This window comes from Salvelinus namaycush, chromosome 18 (assembly GCF_016432855.1).
Source record: "Salvelinus namaycush isolate Seneca chromosome 18, SaNama_1.0, whole genome shotgun sequence".
In the NCBI taxonomy this organism is placed as follows: Eukaryota; Metazoa; Chordata; class Actinopteri; order Salmoniformes; family Salmonidae; genus Salvelinus; species Salvelinus namaycush.
This window is the reverse complement of record NC_052324.1, coordinates 41,381,249-41,401,591: the sequence shown is the minus strand read 5'-3', so window position 1 is coordinate 41,401,591 and position 20,343 is coordinate 41,381,249. Positions and strand designations below refer to the sequence as shown.

Here is a 20,343-nt window from a genome sequence, read left to right as displayed (position 1 = left end):
TCCAATCCTCCAGTACCCCCAACAGCCCAACTCCTGTACTCCCAACAGCCCAACTCCTGTACCCCCAACAGCCCAACTCCTGTACCCCCAACAGCCCAACTCCTGTACTACCCAACAGCCCAACTCCAGTACTCCCAACAGCCCAACTCCAATCCTCCAGTACCCCCAACAGCCCAACTCCTGTACTCCCAACAGCCCAACTCCTGTACCCCCAACAGCCCAACTCCTGTACCCCCAACAGCCCAACTCCAGTCCTCCAGTACCCCCAACAGCCCAACTCCGGTCCTCCTGTACCCCCAACAGCCCAACTCCAATCCTCCCAACAGCCCAACTCCAGTCCTCCAGTCCTCCCAACTCCAGTCCTCCTGTACTCCCAACAGCCCAACTCCGGTCCTCCTGTACTCCCAACAGCCCAACTCCAGTCCTCCTGTACCCCCAACAGCCCAACTCCAGTCCTCCTGTACCCCCAACAGCCCAACTCCAATCCTCCCAACAGCCCAACTCCAGTCCTCCTTACAGCCCAACTCCGGTCCTCCTGTACTCCCAACAGCCCAACTCCAGTCCTCCCAACAGCCCAACTCCAGTCCTCCCAACAGCCCAACTCCGGTCCTCCTGTACTACCCAACAGCCCAACTCCGGTCCTCCTGTACTACCCAACAGCCCAACTCCGGTCCTCCTGTACTACCCAACAGCCCAACTCCTGTACCCCCAACAGCCCAACTCCTGTACCCCCAACAGCCCAACTCCTGTACCCCCAACAGCCCAACTCCAGTCCTCCAGTACCCCCAACAGCCCAACTCCGGTCCTCCTGTACCCCCAACAGCCCAACTCCAGTCCTCCAGTACCCCCAACAGCCCAACTCCGGTCCTCCTGTACCCCCAACAGCCCAACTCCGGTCCTCCTGTACTCCCAACAGCCCAACTCCAGTCCTCCCAACAGCCCAACTCCAGTCCTCCCAACAGCCCAACTCCAGTCCTCCCAACAGCCCAACTCCTGTCCACCTGTACTCCCAACAGCCCAACTCCGGTCCTCCTGTACTCCCAACAGCCCAACTCCAGTCCTCCTGTACCCCCAACAGCCCAACTCCAGTCCTCCTGTACCCCCAACAGCCCAACTCCAATCCTCCCAACAGCCCAACTCCAGTCCTCCCAACAGCCCAACTCCAGTCCTCCCAACAGCCCAACTCCGGTCCACCTGTACTCCCAACAGCCCAACTCCGGTCCTCCTGTACTCCCAACAGCCCAACTCCGGTCCTCCTGTACTCCCAACAGCCCAACTCCAGTCCTCCTGTACCCCCAACAGCCCAACTCCAGTCCTCCTGTACCCTCAACAGCCCAACTCCAATCCTCCCAACAGCCCAACTCCAGTCCTCCCAACAGCCCAACTCCGGTCCTCCTGTACTCCCAACAGCCCAACTCCAGTCCTCCCAACAGCCCAACTCCAGTCCTCCCAACAGCCCAACTCCAGTCCTCCCAACAGCCCAACTCCAGTCCTCCCAACAGCCCAACTCCGGTCCTCCTGTACTACCCAACAGCCCAACTCCAGTACTCCTGTACCCCCAACAGCCCAACTCCAATCCTCCCAACAGCCCAACTCCGGTCCTCCTGTACTCCCAACAGCCCAACTCCAGTCCTCCCAACAGCCCAACTCCAGTCCTCCCAACAGCCCAACTCCGGTCCTCCTGTACTACCCAACAGCCCAACTCCTGTACTCCCAACAGCCCAACTCCTGTACCCCCAACAGCCCAACTCCTGTACCCCCAACAGCCCAACTCCTGTACCCCCAACAGCCCAACTCCAGTCCTCCAGTACCCCCAACAGCCCAACTCCGGTCCTCCCAACAGCCCAACTCCAGTCCTCCCAACAGCCCAACTCCAGTCCTCCCAACAGCCCAACTCCGGTCCTCCTGTACTACCCAACAGCCCAACTCCAGTACTCCCAACAGCCCAACTCCAATCCTCCAGTACCCCCAACAGCCCAACTCCGGTCCTCCTGTACCCCCAACAGCCCAACTCCAATCCTCCCAACAGCCCAACTCCAATCCTCCCAACAGCCCAACTCCAGTCCTCCTGTACTCCCAACAGCCCAACTCCGGTCCTCCTGTACTCCCAACAGCCCAACTCCAGTCCTCCCAACAGCCCAACTCCAGTCCTCCCAACAGCCCAACTCCAGTCCTCCCAACAGCCCAACTCCGGTCCTCCTGTACTACCCAACAGCCCAACTCCAGTACTCCCAACAGCCCAACTCCAATCCTCCAGTACCCCCAACAGCCCAACTCCTGTACTCCCAACAGCCCAACTCCTGTACCCCCAACAGCCCAACTCCAGTACCCCCAACAGCCCAACTCCAGTCCTCCAGTACCCCCAACAGCCCAACTCCAATCCTCCCAACAGCCCAACTCCAGTCCTCCCAACAGCCCAACTCCGGTCCTCCTGTACCCCCAACAGCCCAACTCCAGTCCTCCCAACAGCCCAACTCCAGTCCTCCCAACAGCCCAACTCCAGTCCTCCCAACAGCCCAACTCCAGTCCTCCCAACAGCCCAACTCCGGTCCTCCTGTACTACCCAACAGCCCAACTCCTGTACTCCCAACAGCCCAACTCCTGTACCCCCAACAGCCCAACTCCTGTACCCCCAACAGCCCAACTCCTGTACCCCCAACAGCCCAACTCCTGTACCCCCAACAGCCCAACTCCGGTCCTCCAGTCCTCCCAACAGCCCAACTCCAGTCCTCCCAACAGCCCAACTCCAGTCCTCCCAACAGCCCAACTCCAGTCCTCCCAACAGCCCAACTCCAGTCCTCCCAACAGCCCAACTCCGGTCCTCCTGTACTACCCAACAGCCCAACTCCAGTACTCCCAACAGCCCAACTCCAATCCTCCAGTACCCCCAACAGCCCAACTCCGGTCCTCCTGTACCCCCAACAGCCCAACTCCAATCCTCCCAACAGCCCAACTCCAATCCTCCCAACAGCCCAACTCCAGTCCTCCAGTCCTCCTAACTCCAGTCCTCCTGTACTCCCAATAGCCCAACTCCAGTCCTCCCAACAGCCCAACTCCAGTCCTCCCAACAGCCCAACTCCAGTCCTCCCTACAGCCCAACTCCAGTCCTCCTAACTCCAGTCCTCCAGTCCTCCCAACTCCCGTCCTCCTGTACTCCCAACAGCCCAACTCCGGTCCTCCTGTACTCCCAACAGCCCAACTCCAGTCCTCCCAACAGCCCAACTCCAGTCCTCCCAACAGCCCAACTCCAGTCCTCCCAACAGCCCAACTCCAGTCCTCCCAACAGCCCAACTCCGGTCCTCCTGTACTACCCAACAGCCCAACTCCAGTACTCCCAACAGCCCAACTCCAATCCTCCAGTACCCCCAACAGCCCAACTCCTGTACTCCCAACAGCCCAACTCCAGTATCCCCAACAGCCCAACTCCAGTACCCCCAACAGCCCAACTCCAGTCCTCCTGTACCCCCAACAGCCCAACTCCAATCCTCCCAACAGCCCAACTCCAGTCCTCCCAACAGCCCAACTCCGGTCCTCCTGTACCCCCAACAGCCCAACTCCAGTCCTCCCAACAGCCCAACTCCAGTCCTCCCAACAGCCCAACTCCAGTCCTCCCAAAAGCCCAACTCCGGTCCTCCTGTACTACCCAACAGCCCAACTCCTGTACCCCCAACAGCCCAACTCCTGTACCCCCAACAGCCCAACTCCTGTACCCCCAACAGCCCAACTCCGGTCCTCCAGTCCTCCCAACAGCCCAACTCCAGTCCTCCCAACAGCCCAACTCCAGTCCTCCCAACAGCCCAACTCCAGTCCTCCCAACAGCCCAACTCCAGTCCTCCCAACAGCCCAACTCCAGTCCTCCCAACAGCCCAACTCCGGTCCTCCTGTACTACCCAACAGCCCAACTCCAGTACTCCCAACAGCCCAACTCCAATCCTCCAGTACCCCCAACAGCCCAACTCCGGTCCTCCTGTACCCCCAACAGCCCAACTCCAATCCTCCCAACAGCCCAACTCCAATCCTCCCAACAGCCCAACTCCAGTCCTCCCAACTCCAGTCCTCCTGTACTCCCAACAGCCCAACTCCAGTCCTCCCAACAGCCCAACTCCAGTCCTCCCAACAGCCCAACTCCAGTCCTCCCAACAGCCCAACTCCAGTCCTCCTAACTCCAGTTCTCCTGTACCCCCAACAGCCCAACTCCAGTCCTCCAGTACCCCCAACAGCCCAACTCCAGTCCTCCTGTACCCCCAACAGCCCAACTCCAGTCCTCCTGTACCCCCAACAGCCCAACTCCAATCCTCCCAACAGCCCAACTCCAGTCCTCCCAACAGCCCAACTCCGGTCCTCCTGTACCCCCAACAGCCCAACTCCAATCCTCCCAACAGCCCAACTCCAGTCCTCCCAACAGCCCAACTCCGGTCCTCCTGTACTCCCAACAGCCCAACTCCAGTCCTCCCAACAGCCCAACTCCAGTCCTCCCAACAGCCCAACTCCAGTCCTCCCAACAGCCCAACTCCAGTCCTCCCAACAGCCCAACTCCAGTCCTCCCAACAGCCCAACTCCGGTCCTCCTGTACTACCCAACAGCCCAACTCCAGTACTCCCAACAGCCCAACTCCAATCCTCCAGTACCCCCAACAGCCCAACTCCTGTACTCCCAACAGCCCAACTCCTGTACCCCCAACAGCCCAACTCCTGTACCCCCAACAGCCCAACTCCTGTACCCCCAACAGCCCAACTCCAGTCCTCCAGTACCCCCAACAGCCCAACTCCGGTCATCCAGTCCTCCCAACAGCCCAACTCCAGTCCTCCCAACAGCCCAACTCCAGTCCTCCCAACAGCCCAACTCCAGTCCTCCCAACAGCCCAACTCCGGTCCTCCTGTACTACCCAACAGCCCAACTCCAGTACTCCCAACAGCCCAACTCCAGTACTCCCAACAGCCCAACTCCAATCCTCCAGTACCCCCAACAGCCCAACTCCGGTCCTCCTGTACCCCCAACAGCCCAACTCCAATCCTCCCAACAGCCCAACTCCAGTCCTCCCAACTCCAGTCCTCCTGTACTCCCAACAGCCCAACTCCGGTCCTCCTGTACTACCCAACAGCCCAACTCCGGTCCTCCTGTACTCCCAACAGCCCAACTCCAGTCCTCCTGTACCCCCAACAGCCCAACTCCAGTCCTCCTGTACCCCCAACAGCCCAACTCCAATCCTCCCAACAGCCCAACTCCAGTCCTCCCAACAGCCCAACTCCGGTCCTCCTGTACTCCCAACAGCCCAACTCCAGTCCTCCCAACAGCCCAACTCCAGTCCTCCCAACAGCCCAACTCCGGTCCTCCCAACAGCCCAACTCCGGTCCTCCTGTACTACCCAACAGCCCAACTCCAGTACTCCCAACAGCCCAACTCCAATCCTCCAGTACCCCCAACAGCCCAACTCCTGTACTCCCAACAGCCCAACTCCTGTACCCCCAACAGCCCAACTCCTGTACCCCCAACAGCCCAACTCCAGTCCTCCAGTACCCCCAACAGCCCAACTCCGGTCCTCCTGTACCCCCAACAGCCCAACTCCGGTCCTCCTGTACTCCCAGCAGCCCAACTCCAGTCCTCCCAACAGCCCAACTCCAGTCCTCCCAACAGCCCAACTCCTGTCCACCTGTACTCCCAACAGCCCAACTCCGGTCCTCCTGTACTCCCAACAGCCCAACTCCAGTCCTCCTGTACCCCCAACAGCCCAACTCCAGTCCTCCTGTACCCCCAACAGCCCAACTCCAGTCCTCCTGTACCCCCAACAGCCCAACTCCAATCCTCCCAACAGCCCAACTCCAGTCCTCCCAACAGCCCAGCTCCAGTCCTCCCAACAGCCCAACTCCGGTCCACCTGTACTCCCAACAGCCCAACTCCGGTCCTCCTGTACTCCCAACAGCCCAACTCCGGTCCTCCTGTACTCCCAACAGCCCAACTCCGGTCCTCCTGTACTCCCAACAGCCCAACTCCAGTCCTCCTGTACCCCCAACTGCCCAACTCCAGTCCTCCTGTACCCCCAACAGCCCAACTCCAATCCTCCCAACAGCCCAACTCCAGTCCTCCCAACAGCCCAACTCCGGTCCTCCTGTACTCCCAACAGCCCAACTCCAGTCCTCCCAACAGCCCAACTCCAGTCCTCCCAACAGCCCAACTCCGGTCCTCCTGTACTACCCAACAGCCCAACTCCAGTACTCCCAACAGCCCAACTCCAATCCTCCAGTACCCCCAACAGCCCAACTCCTGTACTCCCAACAGCCCAACTCCTGTACCCCCAACAGCCCAACTCCTGTACCCCCAACAGCCCAACTCCTGTACCCCCAACAGCCCAACTCCAGTCCTCCAGTACCCCCAACAGCCCAACTCCAGTCCTCCAGTACCCCCAACAGCCCAACTCCGGTCCTCCCAACAGCCCAACTCCAGTCCTCCCAACAGCCCAACTCCAGTCCTCCCAACAGACCAACTCCAGTCCTCCCAACAGCCCAACTCCAGTCCTCCAGTCCTCCCAACAGCCCAACTCCAGTCCTCCCAACAGCCCAACTCCAGTCCTCCCAACAGCCCAACTCCAGTCCTCCCAACAGCCCAACTCCAGTCCTCCAGTCCTCCTAACTCCAGTCCTCCTGTACCCCCAACAGCCCAACTCCAATCCTCCCAACAGCCCAACTCCAGTCCTCCCAACAGCCCAACTCCGGTCCTCCTGTACTCCCAACAGCCCAACTCCAGTCCTCCCAACAGCCCAACTCCAGTCCTCCCAACAGCCCAACTCCGGTCCTCCTGTACTACCCAACAGCCCAACTCCAGTACTCCCAACAGCCCAACTCCAGTCCTCCCAACAGCCCAACTCCAGTACTCCCAACAGCCCAACTCCAATCCTCCAGTACCCCCAACAGCCCAACTCCTGTACTCCCAACAGCCCAACTCCTGTACCCCCAACAGCCCAACTCCTGTACCCCCAACAGCCCAACTCCTGTACCCCCAACAGCCCAACTCCTGTACCCCCAACAGCCCAACTCCAGTCCTCCAGTACCCCCAACAGCCCAACTCCGGTCCTCCAGTACCCCCAACAGCCCAACTCCAATCCTCCAGTACCCCCAACAGCCCAACTCCTGTACTCCCAACAGCCCAACTCCTGTACCCCCAACAGCCCAACTCCTGTACCCCCAACAGCCCAACTCCTGTACCCCCAACAGCCCAACTCCTGTACCCCCAACAGCCCAACTCCTGTACCCCCAACAGCCCAACTCCAGTCCTCCAGTACCCCCAACAGCCCAACTCCGGTCCTCCAGTACCCCCAACAGCCCAACTCCGGTCCTCCAGTCCTCCCAACAGCCCAACTCCGGTCCTCCAGTCCTCCCAACAGCCCAACTCCAGTCCTCCCAACAGCCCAACTCCAGTCCTCCCAACAGCCCAACTCCAGTCCTCCCAACAGCCCAACTCCAGTCCTCCCAACAGCCCAACTCCAGTCCTCCTGTACTACCCAACAGCCCAACTCCAGTACTCCCAACAGCCCAACTCCAATCCTCCAGTACCCCCAACAGCCCAACTCCGGTCCTCCTGTACCCCCAACAGCCCAACTCCAATCCTCCCAACAGCCCAACTCCAGTCCTCCAGTCCTCCCAACTCCAGTCCTCCTGTACTCCCAACAGCCCAACTCCGGTCCTCCTGTACTACCCAACAGCCCAACTCCAGTCCTCCCAACAGCCCAACTCCAGTCCTCCCAACAGCCCAACTCCAATCCTCCCAACAGCCCAACTCCAATCCTCCCAACAGCCCAACTCCAATCCTCCCAACAGCCCAACTCCAATCCTCCCAACAGCCCAACTCCAATCCTCCCAACAGCCCAACTCCAGTCCTCCTAACTCCAGTCCTCCTGTACTCCCAATAGCCCAACTCCAGTCCTCCCAACAGCCCAACTCCAGTCCTCCCAACAGCCCAACTCCGGTCCTCCTGTACTACCCAACAGCCCAACTCCAATCCTCCAGTACCCCCAACAGCCCAACTCCGGTCCTCCTGTACCCCCAACAGCCCAACTCCAGTCCTCCCAACAGCCCAACTCCGGTCCTCCTGTACTCCCAACAGCCCAACTCCTGTACTCCCAACAGCCCAACTCCTGTACTCCCAACAGCCCAACTCCTGTACTCCCAACAGCCCAACTCCTGTACTCCCAACAGCCCAACTCCTGTACTCCCAACAGCCCAACTCCTGTACTCCCAACAGCCCAACTCCTGTACCCCCAACAGCCCAACTCCTGTACCCCCAACAGCCCAACTCCAATCCTTCTGTACCCCCAACAGCCCAACTCCAGTCCTCCAGTACCCCCAACAGCCCAACTCCGGTCCTCCTGTACTCCCAACAGCCCAACTCCAGTCCTCCCAACAGCCCAACTCCGGTCCACCTGTACTCCCAACAGCCCAACTCCGGTCCTCCTGTACTCCCAACAGCCCAACTCCAGTCCTCCTGTACCCCCAACAGCCCAACTCCAATCCTCCCAACAGCCCAACTCCAGTCCTCCCAACAGCCCAACTCCGGTCCTCCTGTACTCCCAACAGCCCAACTCCAGTCCTCCCAACAGCCCAACTCCAGTCCTCCCAACAGCCCAACTCCGGTCCTCCTGTACTACCCAACAGCCCAACTCCAGTACTCCCAACAGCCCAACTCCAATCCTCCAGTACCCCCAACAGCCCAACTCCGGTCCTCCTGTACCCCCAATAGCCCAACTCCAGTCCTCCCAACAGCCCAACTCCAGTCCTCCTGTACTCCCAACAGCCCAACTCCGGTCCTCCTGTACTCCCAACAGCCCAACTCCTGTACCCCCAACAGCCCAACTCCAATCCTTCTGTACCCCCAACAGCCCAACTCCAATCCTCCAGTACCCCCAACAGCCCAACTCCAATCCTCCAGTACCCCCAACAGCCCAACTCCAATCCTCCAGTACCCCCAACAGCCCAACTCCAGTCCTCCAGTACCCCCAACAGCCCAACTCCAATCCTCCAGTACCCCCAACAGCCCAACTCCAATCCTCCAGTACCCCCAACAGCCCAACTCCAATCCTCCAGTACCCCAACAGCCCAACTCCAATCCTCCAGTACCCCAACAGCCCAACTCCGGTCCTCCAGTACCCCCAACAGCCCAACTCCAATCCTCCAGTACCCCCAACAGCCCAACTCCAATCCTCCAGTACCCCCAACAGCCCAACTCCAGTCCTCCAGTACCCCCAACAGCCCAACTCCAATCCTCCAGTACCCCCAACAGCCCAACTCCAATCCTCCAGTACCCCCAACAGCCCAACTCCAATCCTCCAGTACCCCCAACAGCCCAACTCCAATCCTCCAGTACCCCCAACAGCCCAACTCCGGTCCTCCAGTACCCCCAACAGCCCAACTCCAATCCTCCAGTACCCCCAACAGCCCAACTCCAATCCTCCAGTACCCCCAACAGCCCAACTCCAATCCTCCAGTACCCCCAACAGCCCAACTCCGGTCATACACACCTGATTCAACTCACCTAGGGCTGATGATTAGTTGACATGTTGAATCAGGCGTTCTTGTCCTGGCTACAATAAATAATGTGTACTGTTGGGAGTACTGGAGGACCGGAGTTGGGCTGTTGGGAGGACTGGAGGACTGGAGTTGGGCTGTTGGGAGGACTGGAGGACTGGAGTTGGGCTGTTGGGAGTACTGGAGGACTGGAGTTGGGCTGTTGGGAGGACTGGAGTTGGGCTGTTGGGAGTACTGGAGGATTGGAGTTGGGCTGTTGGGGGTACTGGAGGATTGGAGTTGGGCTGTTGGGGGTACTGGAGGACTGGAGTTGGGCTGTTGGGAGGACTGGAGTTGGGCTGTTGGGAGGACTGGAGTTGGGCTGTTGGGAGGACTGGAGTTGGGCTGTTGGGAGGACTGGAGTTGGGCTGTTGGGAGGACTGGAGTTGGGCTGTTGGGAGTACTGGAGGACTGGAGTTGGGCTGTTGGGAGTACTGGAGTTGGGCTGTTGGGAGTACTGGAGTTGGGCTGTTGGGAGTACTGGAGTTGGGCTGTTGGGAGGACTGGAGTTGGGCTGTTGGGAGTACTGGAGGACTGGAGTTGGGCTGTTGGGAGTACTGGAGTTGGGCTGTTGGGAGTACTGGAGGACTGGAGTTGGGCTGTTGGGAGTACTGGAGGATTGGAGTTGGGCTGTTGGGGGTACTGGAGGATTGGAGTTGGGCTGTTGGGAGTACTGGAGGATTGGAGTTGGGCTGTTGGGAGTACTGGAGGATTGGAGTTGGGCTGTTGGGAGTACTGGAGGATTGGAGTTGGGCTGTTGGGGGTACTGGAGGACTGGAGTTGGGCTGTTGGGAGTACTGGAGGACTGGAGTTGGGCTGTTGGGAGTACTGGAGGATTGGAGTTGGGCTGTTGGGAGTACTGGAGGACTGGAGTTGGGCTGTTGGGAGTACTGGAGTTGGGCTGTTGGGAGTACTGGAGTTGGGCTGTTGGGAGTACTGGAGGACTGGAGTTGGGCTGTTGGGAGTACTGGAGGACTGGAGTTGGGCTGTTGGGAGTACTGGAGGACTGGAGTTGGGCTGTTGGGAGTACTGGAGGACTTGAGTTGGGCTGTTGGGAGGACTGGAGTTGAGAAACACTGCACTAGTAAATACCAGGTCAATTCTAGTGGAAGCCACATAAGCCAGAGTCTGAAATTCATTAGCTAGGTGACTGATTCTTATAGTATGTGAAAGTAAACAAACCAATCCTTTATTTGAACTACCTTCCTGTATCCTTTTAACATAACAGGCCAGAAACAAACAACATTCACCTTTTCCAGAGCCTTGGTCCTCTCCTCACTCTTCTGGAGTAGAATCTTAGTGTGAGAGGTTGCCCTGTCTAGAATACTCTGGAAGAAAAAAAGAGGGGAAGTGTATTTTAAACAAATGAAAAGGGAGTGTTGAGAGTGATTGTGTATGTGTCTGTATTTACCTGTCCCTGTAGGATCTTCAGTGCTTCGTGTTTTCCCTCTAGGTGACGACTGGTGACCTCCAACTCACAGCGCAGTAGCTCTGCCTCCTGTTAGAACAGGCCACCAACATTCACCAATGGTGGCAAAGAAAGTCCCACGAACAATCCTCTCTAAATGTGGTGTGTGTGTGTTTTAATGTCTGTGATTTTAATATTGATTGTTTTTTTTCTGCTGCACAACACATTTCTTCATTAAGGATAATAATCAGCTGAACCATGGCAAACCACATATCAAATGTCATCCTTCTTCCTGTCCTCACCTCGGTCACTTCCTGTAGCCTCTCTCTCACCTCCTCAATGGACAGATCGCTCAGGGATTCTAGAGCAGAGGGAAACACTTCATGTACTATGCAAATCACAGTCTGAGAGAAAACTGAGTCGAGTCGAGTCGTGTGTGTGTGTGTGTGTGTGTGTGTGTGTGTGTGTGTGTGTGGTGACAGATGGTAGTCCTGGTCGTCACCTCTCTCTCCCACCAAATCAAACAGAGATGGTAAACACAGAGAGAGAGAGACAGTTCATCACAGGAACAGGCACAACAGGTTATGTCCCAAATAGTACCCTATCCCCTATATAAAGCCCTATGGGTCCTGGTCAAAAGTAGTGCACTACACCCAATGGGCCCTGGTCTATAGTAGTGCACTACACCCAATGGGCCCTGGTCTATAGTAGTGCACTACACCCAATGGGCCCTGTGAGCCACAGGGCTCACACCAGAAGGGTCGTGTTCATTAGGGAACCAAATGGAAAACATTGGTTCTGTCCCAATAATATCTCACTTTTCCTGAAGTGTGCACTTGTTCACTTCCCTTCAGGCCCATGCCTACACCAATCCAATGCTTTCACAAATTTGTGCAGAGTAGAGAACGAGTGCACACTTCAGGAGGAAGGAGAGATCATTGGGACGCAACCACTTTAACACGTTTGGTGCCTAATGAATACGAACCAGCACACACTGATTAACCTCCATGTACTGGACTCCCTGAGGCCATAGAACAGCCTTTCATTGTGTTTACCTTCAGCCCTTCTGAGAAGGCACTTAGCACAAATCATTATCCATTACAGAGTTACTGTTGAATACAGCATGCTCATTATTCATTACAGAGTTACTGTTGACTACAGCATGGTCATTAGAATGGTCATGTGACTTCAGAGGTTAAACCTATTGGAGAAAGATTCTACATCCTTCTCCTAAAGTGAGTCCTTGCACATTTCCAGTCATGGATTTAAAAGCATTGGATTAGTGTAATCATTGGCTAGAGGGAATTTCCACCATTGCTATATCCCATGATAACAAGTGTGCAAGTGCACAGTTTCGGGAAAAAGGGTTGAGAATCGGTGCACAGCCAGTTACGGATCTAGAATGTTCCTCCGCCGTGACTATGAGGAACTATAGTAGCGCAGGCCTCAAAACTGCAGAAGGAGAAGCACGTTTTGAACAATACAATAAGTTTCCAACAACAGTTTTCTTCAGACGTGCCTTTGACAGTTGTGCATGAATACACAACAAGAGTGTATAGAGATGTAAAACACTTGTGTAAGAAGCCTGTTTAGCCAGACACCATGCGGTAGGTGATGTCAACACCCTTACCTGTAGGCTTCCAACTACAGTGGGGCTAGTCCCACCATAACAATTAATATCAATGTGGGTACCCACAATAATTAATATATCATTCAAACCGTGCTTACCTGTCCCCCTGACCCTCCATTGCGGTGACGCCTGCTCCACCTCCAGCTCCTGTCTGAACACTGTGTACAGCCCACTGCAAGACGTCCAGATGAAGGCTGCCTCCCCTCCCTCGCTGCCCCTTTTCAGGAGCCCCGTCCTGGGCAGCGGCTCCTCAGCATGCCCCCTGCTGCCGCTCCGGCTCTGGAGCTTCTTTCTGGTAGTAGGAGGAAGGAGGGCGCAATTAAGCCGAAACGTATGGCAATGTGTGGTCTACTGAGACATGTTGTTTGAATAAGAAAAATAGAATTAAAACAATGGTTCAACTGCAACTTATATTCAAGTGAGTGCAGGTTTTCAGTTAATATATACCATTTAGCAAACAATTTTATCTAAAGTGGCATTTTACGTTATTTTGTTGATTACATTTGTTCATTTTTGATCTGATCAACTGTTGGCTGCATCCACATACTAATTTAATTTATTCACGCAAGAGGATAAGAGATCTCTCCTTTCACCTGATAGTGGAGTCTGGTCTGTTGCCCATCCCGTCCCCCAGGTCCCCCTCTGCCATGTCATCTTCACTGGGGCTGGGGCCGCCCTCGGACTGGGAAGCCTCGGGCCCTGCGGCTGGTTCTCTGTTGCCGCCCTGCATCCTGATGACATCACACAGACACACGTTAGAGTGACAGACAGAAACAGACAGACACACACGTTAGAGTGAGTGACAGACAGACAGACAGACAGACAGACAGACAGACAGACAGACAGACAGACAGACAGAAGACAGACAGAAACGTTAGAGTGAGTGACAGACAGACAGACAGACAGACAGACACGTTAGAGTGAGTGACAGACAGACAGACAGACAGACACGTTAGAGTGAGTGACAGACAGACAGACAGACAGACAGACAGACAGACAGACAGATGTCACCAGGATCTGTGACATTTGCAGATCTAGGTACAGTGTAGCCAGCCACGGTCTCCACAGCAACCCACACTGTAATGTGTGTGTGTACTCTGTGAAATGTCATGAGCACTGTAGGCTTCATTGTAAATAAGAATTTGTTCTTAACTGACTTGCCTAGTTAAATAAAGGTTAAATTAAAATTAAAATAAGTTAAAAGACAAGCAGATGCCAGTTAAAGGATATTTGTGTTGAATAAATTACAACAACTATGACTATGACCCTCCCACACCAAACGTGTGATCAGGCAGGTAACGTTTTCCCCTAATGGAGGTGACACAGCAACAAATCCAATACGCTAGTAGTATCTAACTCTTCACATTGCCTAAGGCTACTCTAACCTTTCGTCGAAATACTTTTTTAGAGTAGACCTAGAACTTCGAAATGACAGTTATTCCGCTGACGTTGAACACACCTGTTTTCCATTGGACCAGGTGAGGAAGTCTACCTGAAAGTTGGAGGAAACTAGAAGCGGTATGTTCCCGTTAACAAATCAGACATAATTATCGCAAAAACTTAAAATAGGCCTACCTCCTTACACCCCCAACGACCGTATCAAGGTGATACGGGGTTTTGTTCGTATCGATTTCAACCGACACAACTGTCCGACCAACGTGGCACCACCATCAGCGTGAACGTGCACCTCAACGATAAAAAAAAAAAAAAAAACGGTGCAGTCGTACTTTACAACGCGCGCAGCGCTCTACACCAGGTTGCCAGGAAGTCAAAATGTTGACATACTAAGTCGAAATATCTAGAAAGTATTTCAACATTTCGATATAGTAGATACCTATTGGATATGGTTCTTAATTTGCAGTAGCGGTGCGTAGGTAAAATCACTGGAGACCCCCCCCCCCCCAAAAAAAACAAACCTGCCATATTACAACCTATGTGTTGTGATAATTGTGTTGTTTGCTCTATAAAATCTCTTAATTAATATGCCTTGCGACAGTGATATATAGGCCTAAAGGCCGAGACAATAAGACAGAGTGGCAGAATACATTTAACCACACATTTGTTTTATAAAAAAACCCGAATAGCAACCTCTGTCCGGTGAAGTCCACAAAGCATATTGCATGTACAGTAACAGTTACATGACCTACAGCACGGTCAAGCAAGTTCATGTTTCCGACATTTTCGGACCACTAAACAACTATAGAACTAAAGAGAGTTACAGCAAGTCGCAAAGAAAACAGGAGCGGCCTCCACTATTCCAGCACCATTTCAACATCATCAAATCACCTCTGCTTAGTCTAATACAGTGACAACTAAAATATACCAAAAACAGTTTAGTCCAATCAAGTAAACTAAATATGACCGACTATCCATGGTTCTGATTTCTCTGTGTGTGTGTGTGTGTGTGTGCGTTGATGCAAGTTGACTCATCCTACTTGAAGAGAAACACCAATGCCATCCTCCTCTCTTTTGTGTTGACGAAACGGTTAATCACTCTGTCATACAGTGCACGCTTATTGTTGTGCCAGGCTACCTGGCTAAAATTCTTGCTCACTAGCCTAACTTTCATTAATTGACAATGTTACTGTAGCTAGTTAACATTAGCCTACTACATCTAGCTACATATTTAACGTCCATCCTCTCAGGCCAGGGGCACAACAATGTACTGTATGTATGAATTAATGGCTGGATAAGAATCACTGTTATAATCATTGGCCAGTACGGAGAATTAAGTATAACCACCAGTGGTGGAAAAAGTACCCAAAATTCATACTTGAGTAAAAGTAAAGATACTTTAGTAGAAAATTAGTCAAGTAAAAGTGAAAGTCACCCAGTAAAATACTACTTGAGTAAAAGTCAAAAAGTATTTGGTTTTAAAAATACTTAAGTATCAAAAGTAAATGTAATTGCTTAAATATACTTAAGTATCAAAAGTTAAAGTATAAATCGTTTCAAATTCCTTATATTAAGCAAATATTTTTAATTTACAGATAGCCAAGGGCACACTCCAACACTCAGACATAATTTACAAACGAAGCATTTGTGTTTTTGTGAGTCCAGATCAGAGGCAGTAAGGATCGCAGGGGAAGTTACCTTGTAATGCGTGAATTGGACCATTTTCCTGTCCTGCTAATCATTAAAAATTTACTTTTGGGTGTCAATGAAAATGTCTGGAGTAAAATGTGCACAATTTTATTTGGGAATGTAGTGAAGTAAATGTAAAACTAGTCAAAAAAATATAAATAGTAAAGTAAAGTACAGATACCACGAAAAACAACGGAAGTAGTACTTTAAAGTACTTTACACCACAAGTCCAAATCCCTATCTCAATCCATGGCTAACTTAACCACAGGAGGACAACACAACAAGATGCAAGAATTCAAGTTTTTCTGTAAATGAGGTATATGGGATTTGATAGTAGTAAACCCAAATCCAAGCTGGCTTCCCTTGACACTTTTTTTTGGTGCGCCAGGAACAATCACAGTTGAGCTCGCTCAGTTTAGCTCGATGCTGATTTGAATTTTTTTTATTGTTTTTTTGTCGAGAGGCCAGATGCTCGTTGGCGTCCCTTGCATTCAATGCTACTGGCGGCAACAATGTCATACTCTTTATGACCAGACAGCATCAGATAGATGACCTTCACATACGGAGAGAGAGGGGTGCTATTTCGCTCGCTGGGATGCTTTCTTCAGCCTCTTGCGAATTGAAGGAAACTTATGAAACAGAGAGATGAAAGATACATTATTACTTTTCTTTTTATTCTTGGTCCATTTCTTTGGAAACCTAGCTTCCCTTGGCACCCATGAATTACACGCCACTGTTAATGTGCAACAAACAAAAAACACATACACCTCAAATATACATTAATACACAGAAACTTCCTCCATATAATTAATCTCATAGGACTAATAGTACTGTAGAGCTCTTTTTACTTGCACACAATATAGTTGGGTCACGCCACTGTTTAGCATATCGAATGCGTGACCTGGGCTGGGTTCCGCAACGCATACAAAGCCATCCCTCGCCCTCCTTTCGGCAAATCTGACCATAACTCCATTTTGTTGCTCCCAGCCTATAGACATAAACTAAAACAGGAAACGCCCGTGCTCAGGTCTGTTCAACGCTGGTCCGACCAATCTGATTCCATGCTTCAAGATTGCTTCGATCACATGGACTGGGATATGTTCCGGAACGTGTCGAACAACAACATTGATGTATACGCTGATTCGGTGAGCGAGTTTATTAGCAAGTGCATCTGTGATGTTGTACCAACAGCGACTATTTAAACCTTCCCCAACCAGAAACCATGGATTTGCAGCATTCGCGCAAAACTGAAAGGGCGAACCACTGCTTTTAATCAGGGCAAGGCGACCAGAAACAAAACCGAATACAAACAGTGTAGCTATTCCCTCCGCAAGGCAATCAAACAAGCTAAGCTTCAGTATAGAGACAAAGTAGAGTCGCAATTCAACGGCTCAGACACGAGAGGAATGTGGCAGGGTCTACAGTCAATCACGGACTACAAAAAGAAAACTTGCCCCGTCGCGGACCCCAATGTCTTGCTCCTGGACAAACTAAACAACTTCTTTGCTCGCTTTGAGGACAATACAGTGCCACCGACACGGCCCGCTACCAAAACCTGCGGACTCTTCTTCACCGCAGCCAACGTGAGTAAAACATTTAAACGTGTTAACCCTCGCAAGGCTGCCGGGCCAGACGGCATCCCTAGCCGCGTCCTCAGAGCATGCGCAGACCAGCTTGCTGGTGTGTTTACGGACATATTCAATCAATCCCTATCCCAGTCTGCTGTTCCCACATGCTTCAAGAGGGCCACCATTGTTCCTGTCCCCAAGAAAGTTAAGGTAACTGAGCTAAACGACTATCGCCCCGTAGCACTCACTTCCATCATCATGAAGTGCTTTGAGAGACTAGTCAAGGATCATATCACCTCCACCCTACCTGACACCCTAGACCTACTCCAATTTGCTTACCGCCCTAATAGGTCCACAGACGATGCAATCGCAGTCACACTGCACACTGCCCTAACCCATCTGGACAAGAGGAATAACTATGTAAGAATGCTGTTCATCGACTACAGCTCAGCATTTAACACCATAGTTCCCTCCAAACTCATCATTAAGCTCGAGACCCTGGGTCTCGACCCCGCCCTGTGCAACTGGGTCCTGGACTTTTTGACGGGCCGCCCCCAGGTGGTGAGGGTAGGAAACAACATCTCCACCCCGCTGATCCTCAACACTGGGGCCCCACAAGGGTGCGTTCTCAGCACCTCTCCTGTACTCCCTGTTCACCCATGACTGCGTGGCCATGCACGCCTCCAACTCAATCATCAAGTTTGCAGACGACACTACAGTGTTACCAACAACGACGAAACGGCCTACAGGGAGGAGGTGAGGGCCCTCGGAGTGTGGTGTCAGGAAAACAACCTCACACTCAACGTCAACAAAACAAAGGAGATGATTGTGGACTTCAGGAAACAGCAGAGGGAGCAGCCCCCTATCCACATCGACGGGACAGTAGTGGAGAAGGTGGAGAGTTTTAAGTTCCTCGGCGTACACATCACGGACAAACTGAAATGGTCCATCCACACAGACAGCGTGGTGAAGAAGTCGCAACAGCGCCTCTTTCAACCTCAGGAGGCTGAAGAAATTTGGCTTGTCACCAAAAACATTCACAAACTTTTATAGATGCACAATCGAGAGCATCCTGTCGGGCTGTATCACCGCCTGGTACGGCAACGTCTCCGCCCACAACCGCAAGGCTCTCCAGAGTGTAGTGAGGTCTGCTCAACGCATCACCGGGGGCAAACTACCTGCCCTCCAAGACACCTACACCACCCGATGTCACAGGAAGGCCAAAAGGATAATCAAGGACAACAACCACCCGAGCCACTGCCTGTTCACCCCGCTATCATCCAGAAGGCAAGGTCAGTACAGGTGCAGCAAAGCTGGGACCGAGAGACTGAAAAACAGCTTCTATCTCAAGGCTATCAGACTGTTAAACAGCCATCACTAACATTGAGAGGCTGCTGCCAACATACTGACTCAAATCTCTAGCCTCTTTAATAATAAAAAATTGGATGTAATAAATGTATCACTAGTCACTTTAAACAAAGTCACTTTATATAATGTTTACATACCCTACATTACTCATCTCATATGTATATACTGTATTCTATGCCTATGCCGTTCGGCCATCGCTCATCCATATATTTATATGTACATATTCTTATTCATTCCTTTACACTTGTGTGTATAAGGTAGTTGTTGTGAAATTGTTAGATTACTTGTTAGATATTACTGCACGGTCGGAACTAGAAGCACAAGCATTTCGCTACACTCGCATTAACATCTGCTAACCATGTGTATGTGACCAATAAAATGTGATTTGACTTGATCAACCCCCTGTTCTGTCCCTAGGTGTCCATCACCCTGCAGCGCCCCAACACACTCCACTCAGCTTTAGGATCTTAGTGAAACATTCATTATTGGTTTTGGTTGTGTTTGGCCAAGGCCAGAGTGACAACCCACAGGATGGCAGACCCTCAGGGCCAAGACTGAGCAGCCCAGCATCTAGGGATTGCCTAAATAAGGGGTGGCGGGTAGCCTAGTGGTTGGGTCAGTAACCGAAAGGTTGCTGGATCAAATCCTTGAGCTGACAAAATAAAAATCAGTCGTTCTGCCCCTGAGCAAGGCAGAACGAGCAAGGCAGTCCTCTCTGATTCAGAGGGGTTGGGTTACATGCGGAAGACACATTTCCGTTGAAGGCATTCACTTGTACAACTGACTAGGTATCTCACCTGACGTGGGCATGTTTTAAATACAGACTCCTTTAGTCGTACTGTATTCCATATAACACATCCAGACCTTCTGAAAGTTGCCCAGTATACCCTTAATCTGGTAATGACTCAAATCTAGTGATACATAAATTGACATTGTGGGAGGATAACCAGCCTTACAATGAATGGCAATGCATTTCTTAGCTGCTATAAATGCTTGGTTACACAGTTTCTTCAGATAACAGACATTTCAACATTTCCAAGCAAACAAAAACAGGGAGAAGGTAGAATCTTTAGACATGCTGAGATAAAAGAACATACTCTTTGTCAGAATTCGGCCTTCACCACACCAGAACATATGCAAATATGTCCCCTTTTGTGTTTTATACCTCCAGCAGAGAAATGTCATTTCTGAGAACATGATATTCAGTTTCACTGGCATATAGGATGTTCTATGGATGGTCTTCAATTGAAGTAATTTATGTCTGAGATGATATGAACATAACTGGGCATTCAAACATATCTGTCTCCATTCATTATCATCAATAGCTTCTACCAGGTCTTCCTCATATTTTTGTTTGACATGTTTTGTGTCATTGGAAAAAGCCTATATCAACCCTTGATACAGTTTGGAAATCAACTTTGGATGTTTGTCAGACTGCCTTAAAATAGCATCTGTCTTGTCCAGCGTTTGCTGCGCAGAGAAAATAAAGTGTTGTATCTGCAAAAATTCACCTCACCTCCGTCACAGACTGGTCTTCCCTGGCTGCCTGACCTCACCTCCGTCACAGATTGATCTTCCCTGGCTGCCTGACCTCAGAACCATCACAGACTGGTCTTCCCTGGCTGCCTGACCTCACCTCCGTCACAGACTGGTCTTCCCTGGCTGCCTGACCCTGCTGAGACCCCTGTCACCATCTGATCCTCTTAAGATGAGGCATGACAAAGAACTACC

At 52.2% G+C, this 20,343-nt stretch overlaps 1 protein-coding gene across 2 annotated transcripts in view; it reads right to left on the bottom strand.

The window, feature by feature from the left end:
• ccdc125 (coiled-coil domain containing 125) overlaps positions 1 to 14,287 on the bottom strand; it is a 31,403-nt gene extending 17,116 nt beyond the window's left edge. Inside the window, exons 1-6 of one of the 2 annotated variants that reach the window (XM_039013820.1) lie at positions 14,168 to 14,287; positions 13,186 to 13,323; positions 12,691 to 12,884; positions 11,265 to 11,323; positions 10,966 to 11,052; positions 10,805 to 10,882 (exon numbers count right to left, since the gene is read on the bottom strand). In XM_039013820.1, coding sequence (XP_038869748.1) covers positions 10,805 to 10,882; positions 10,966 to 11,052; positions 11,265 to 11,323; positions 12,691 to 12,884; positions 13,186 to 13,322 — 555 coding nt within the window. In that variant the 5' untranslated portion in view covers position 13,323; positions 14,168 to 14,287. The other variant, XM_039013821.1, reaches the window with a different exon arrangement.
• Positions 14,288 to 20,343: the final 6,056 nt, after the last annotated feature.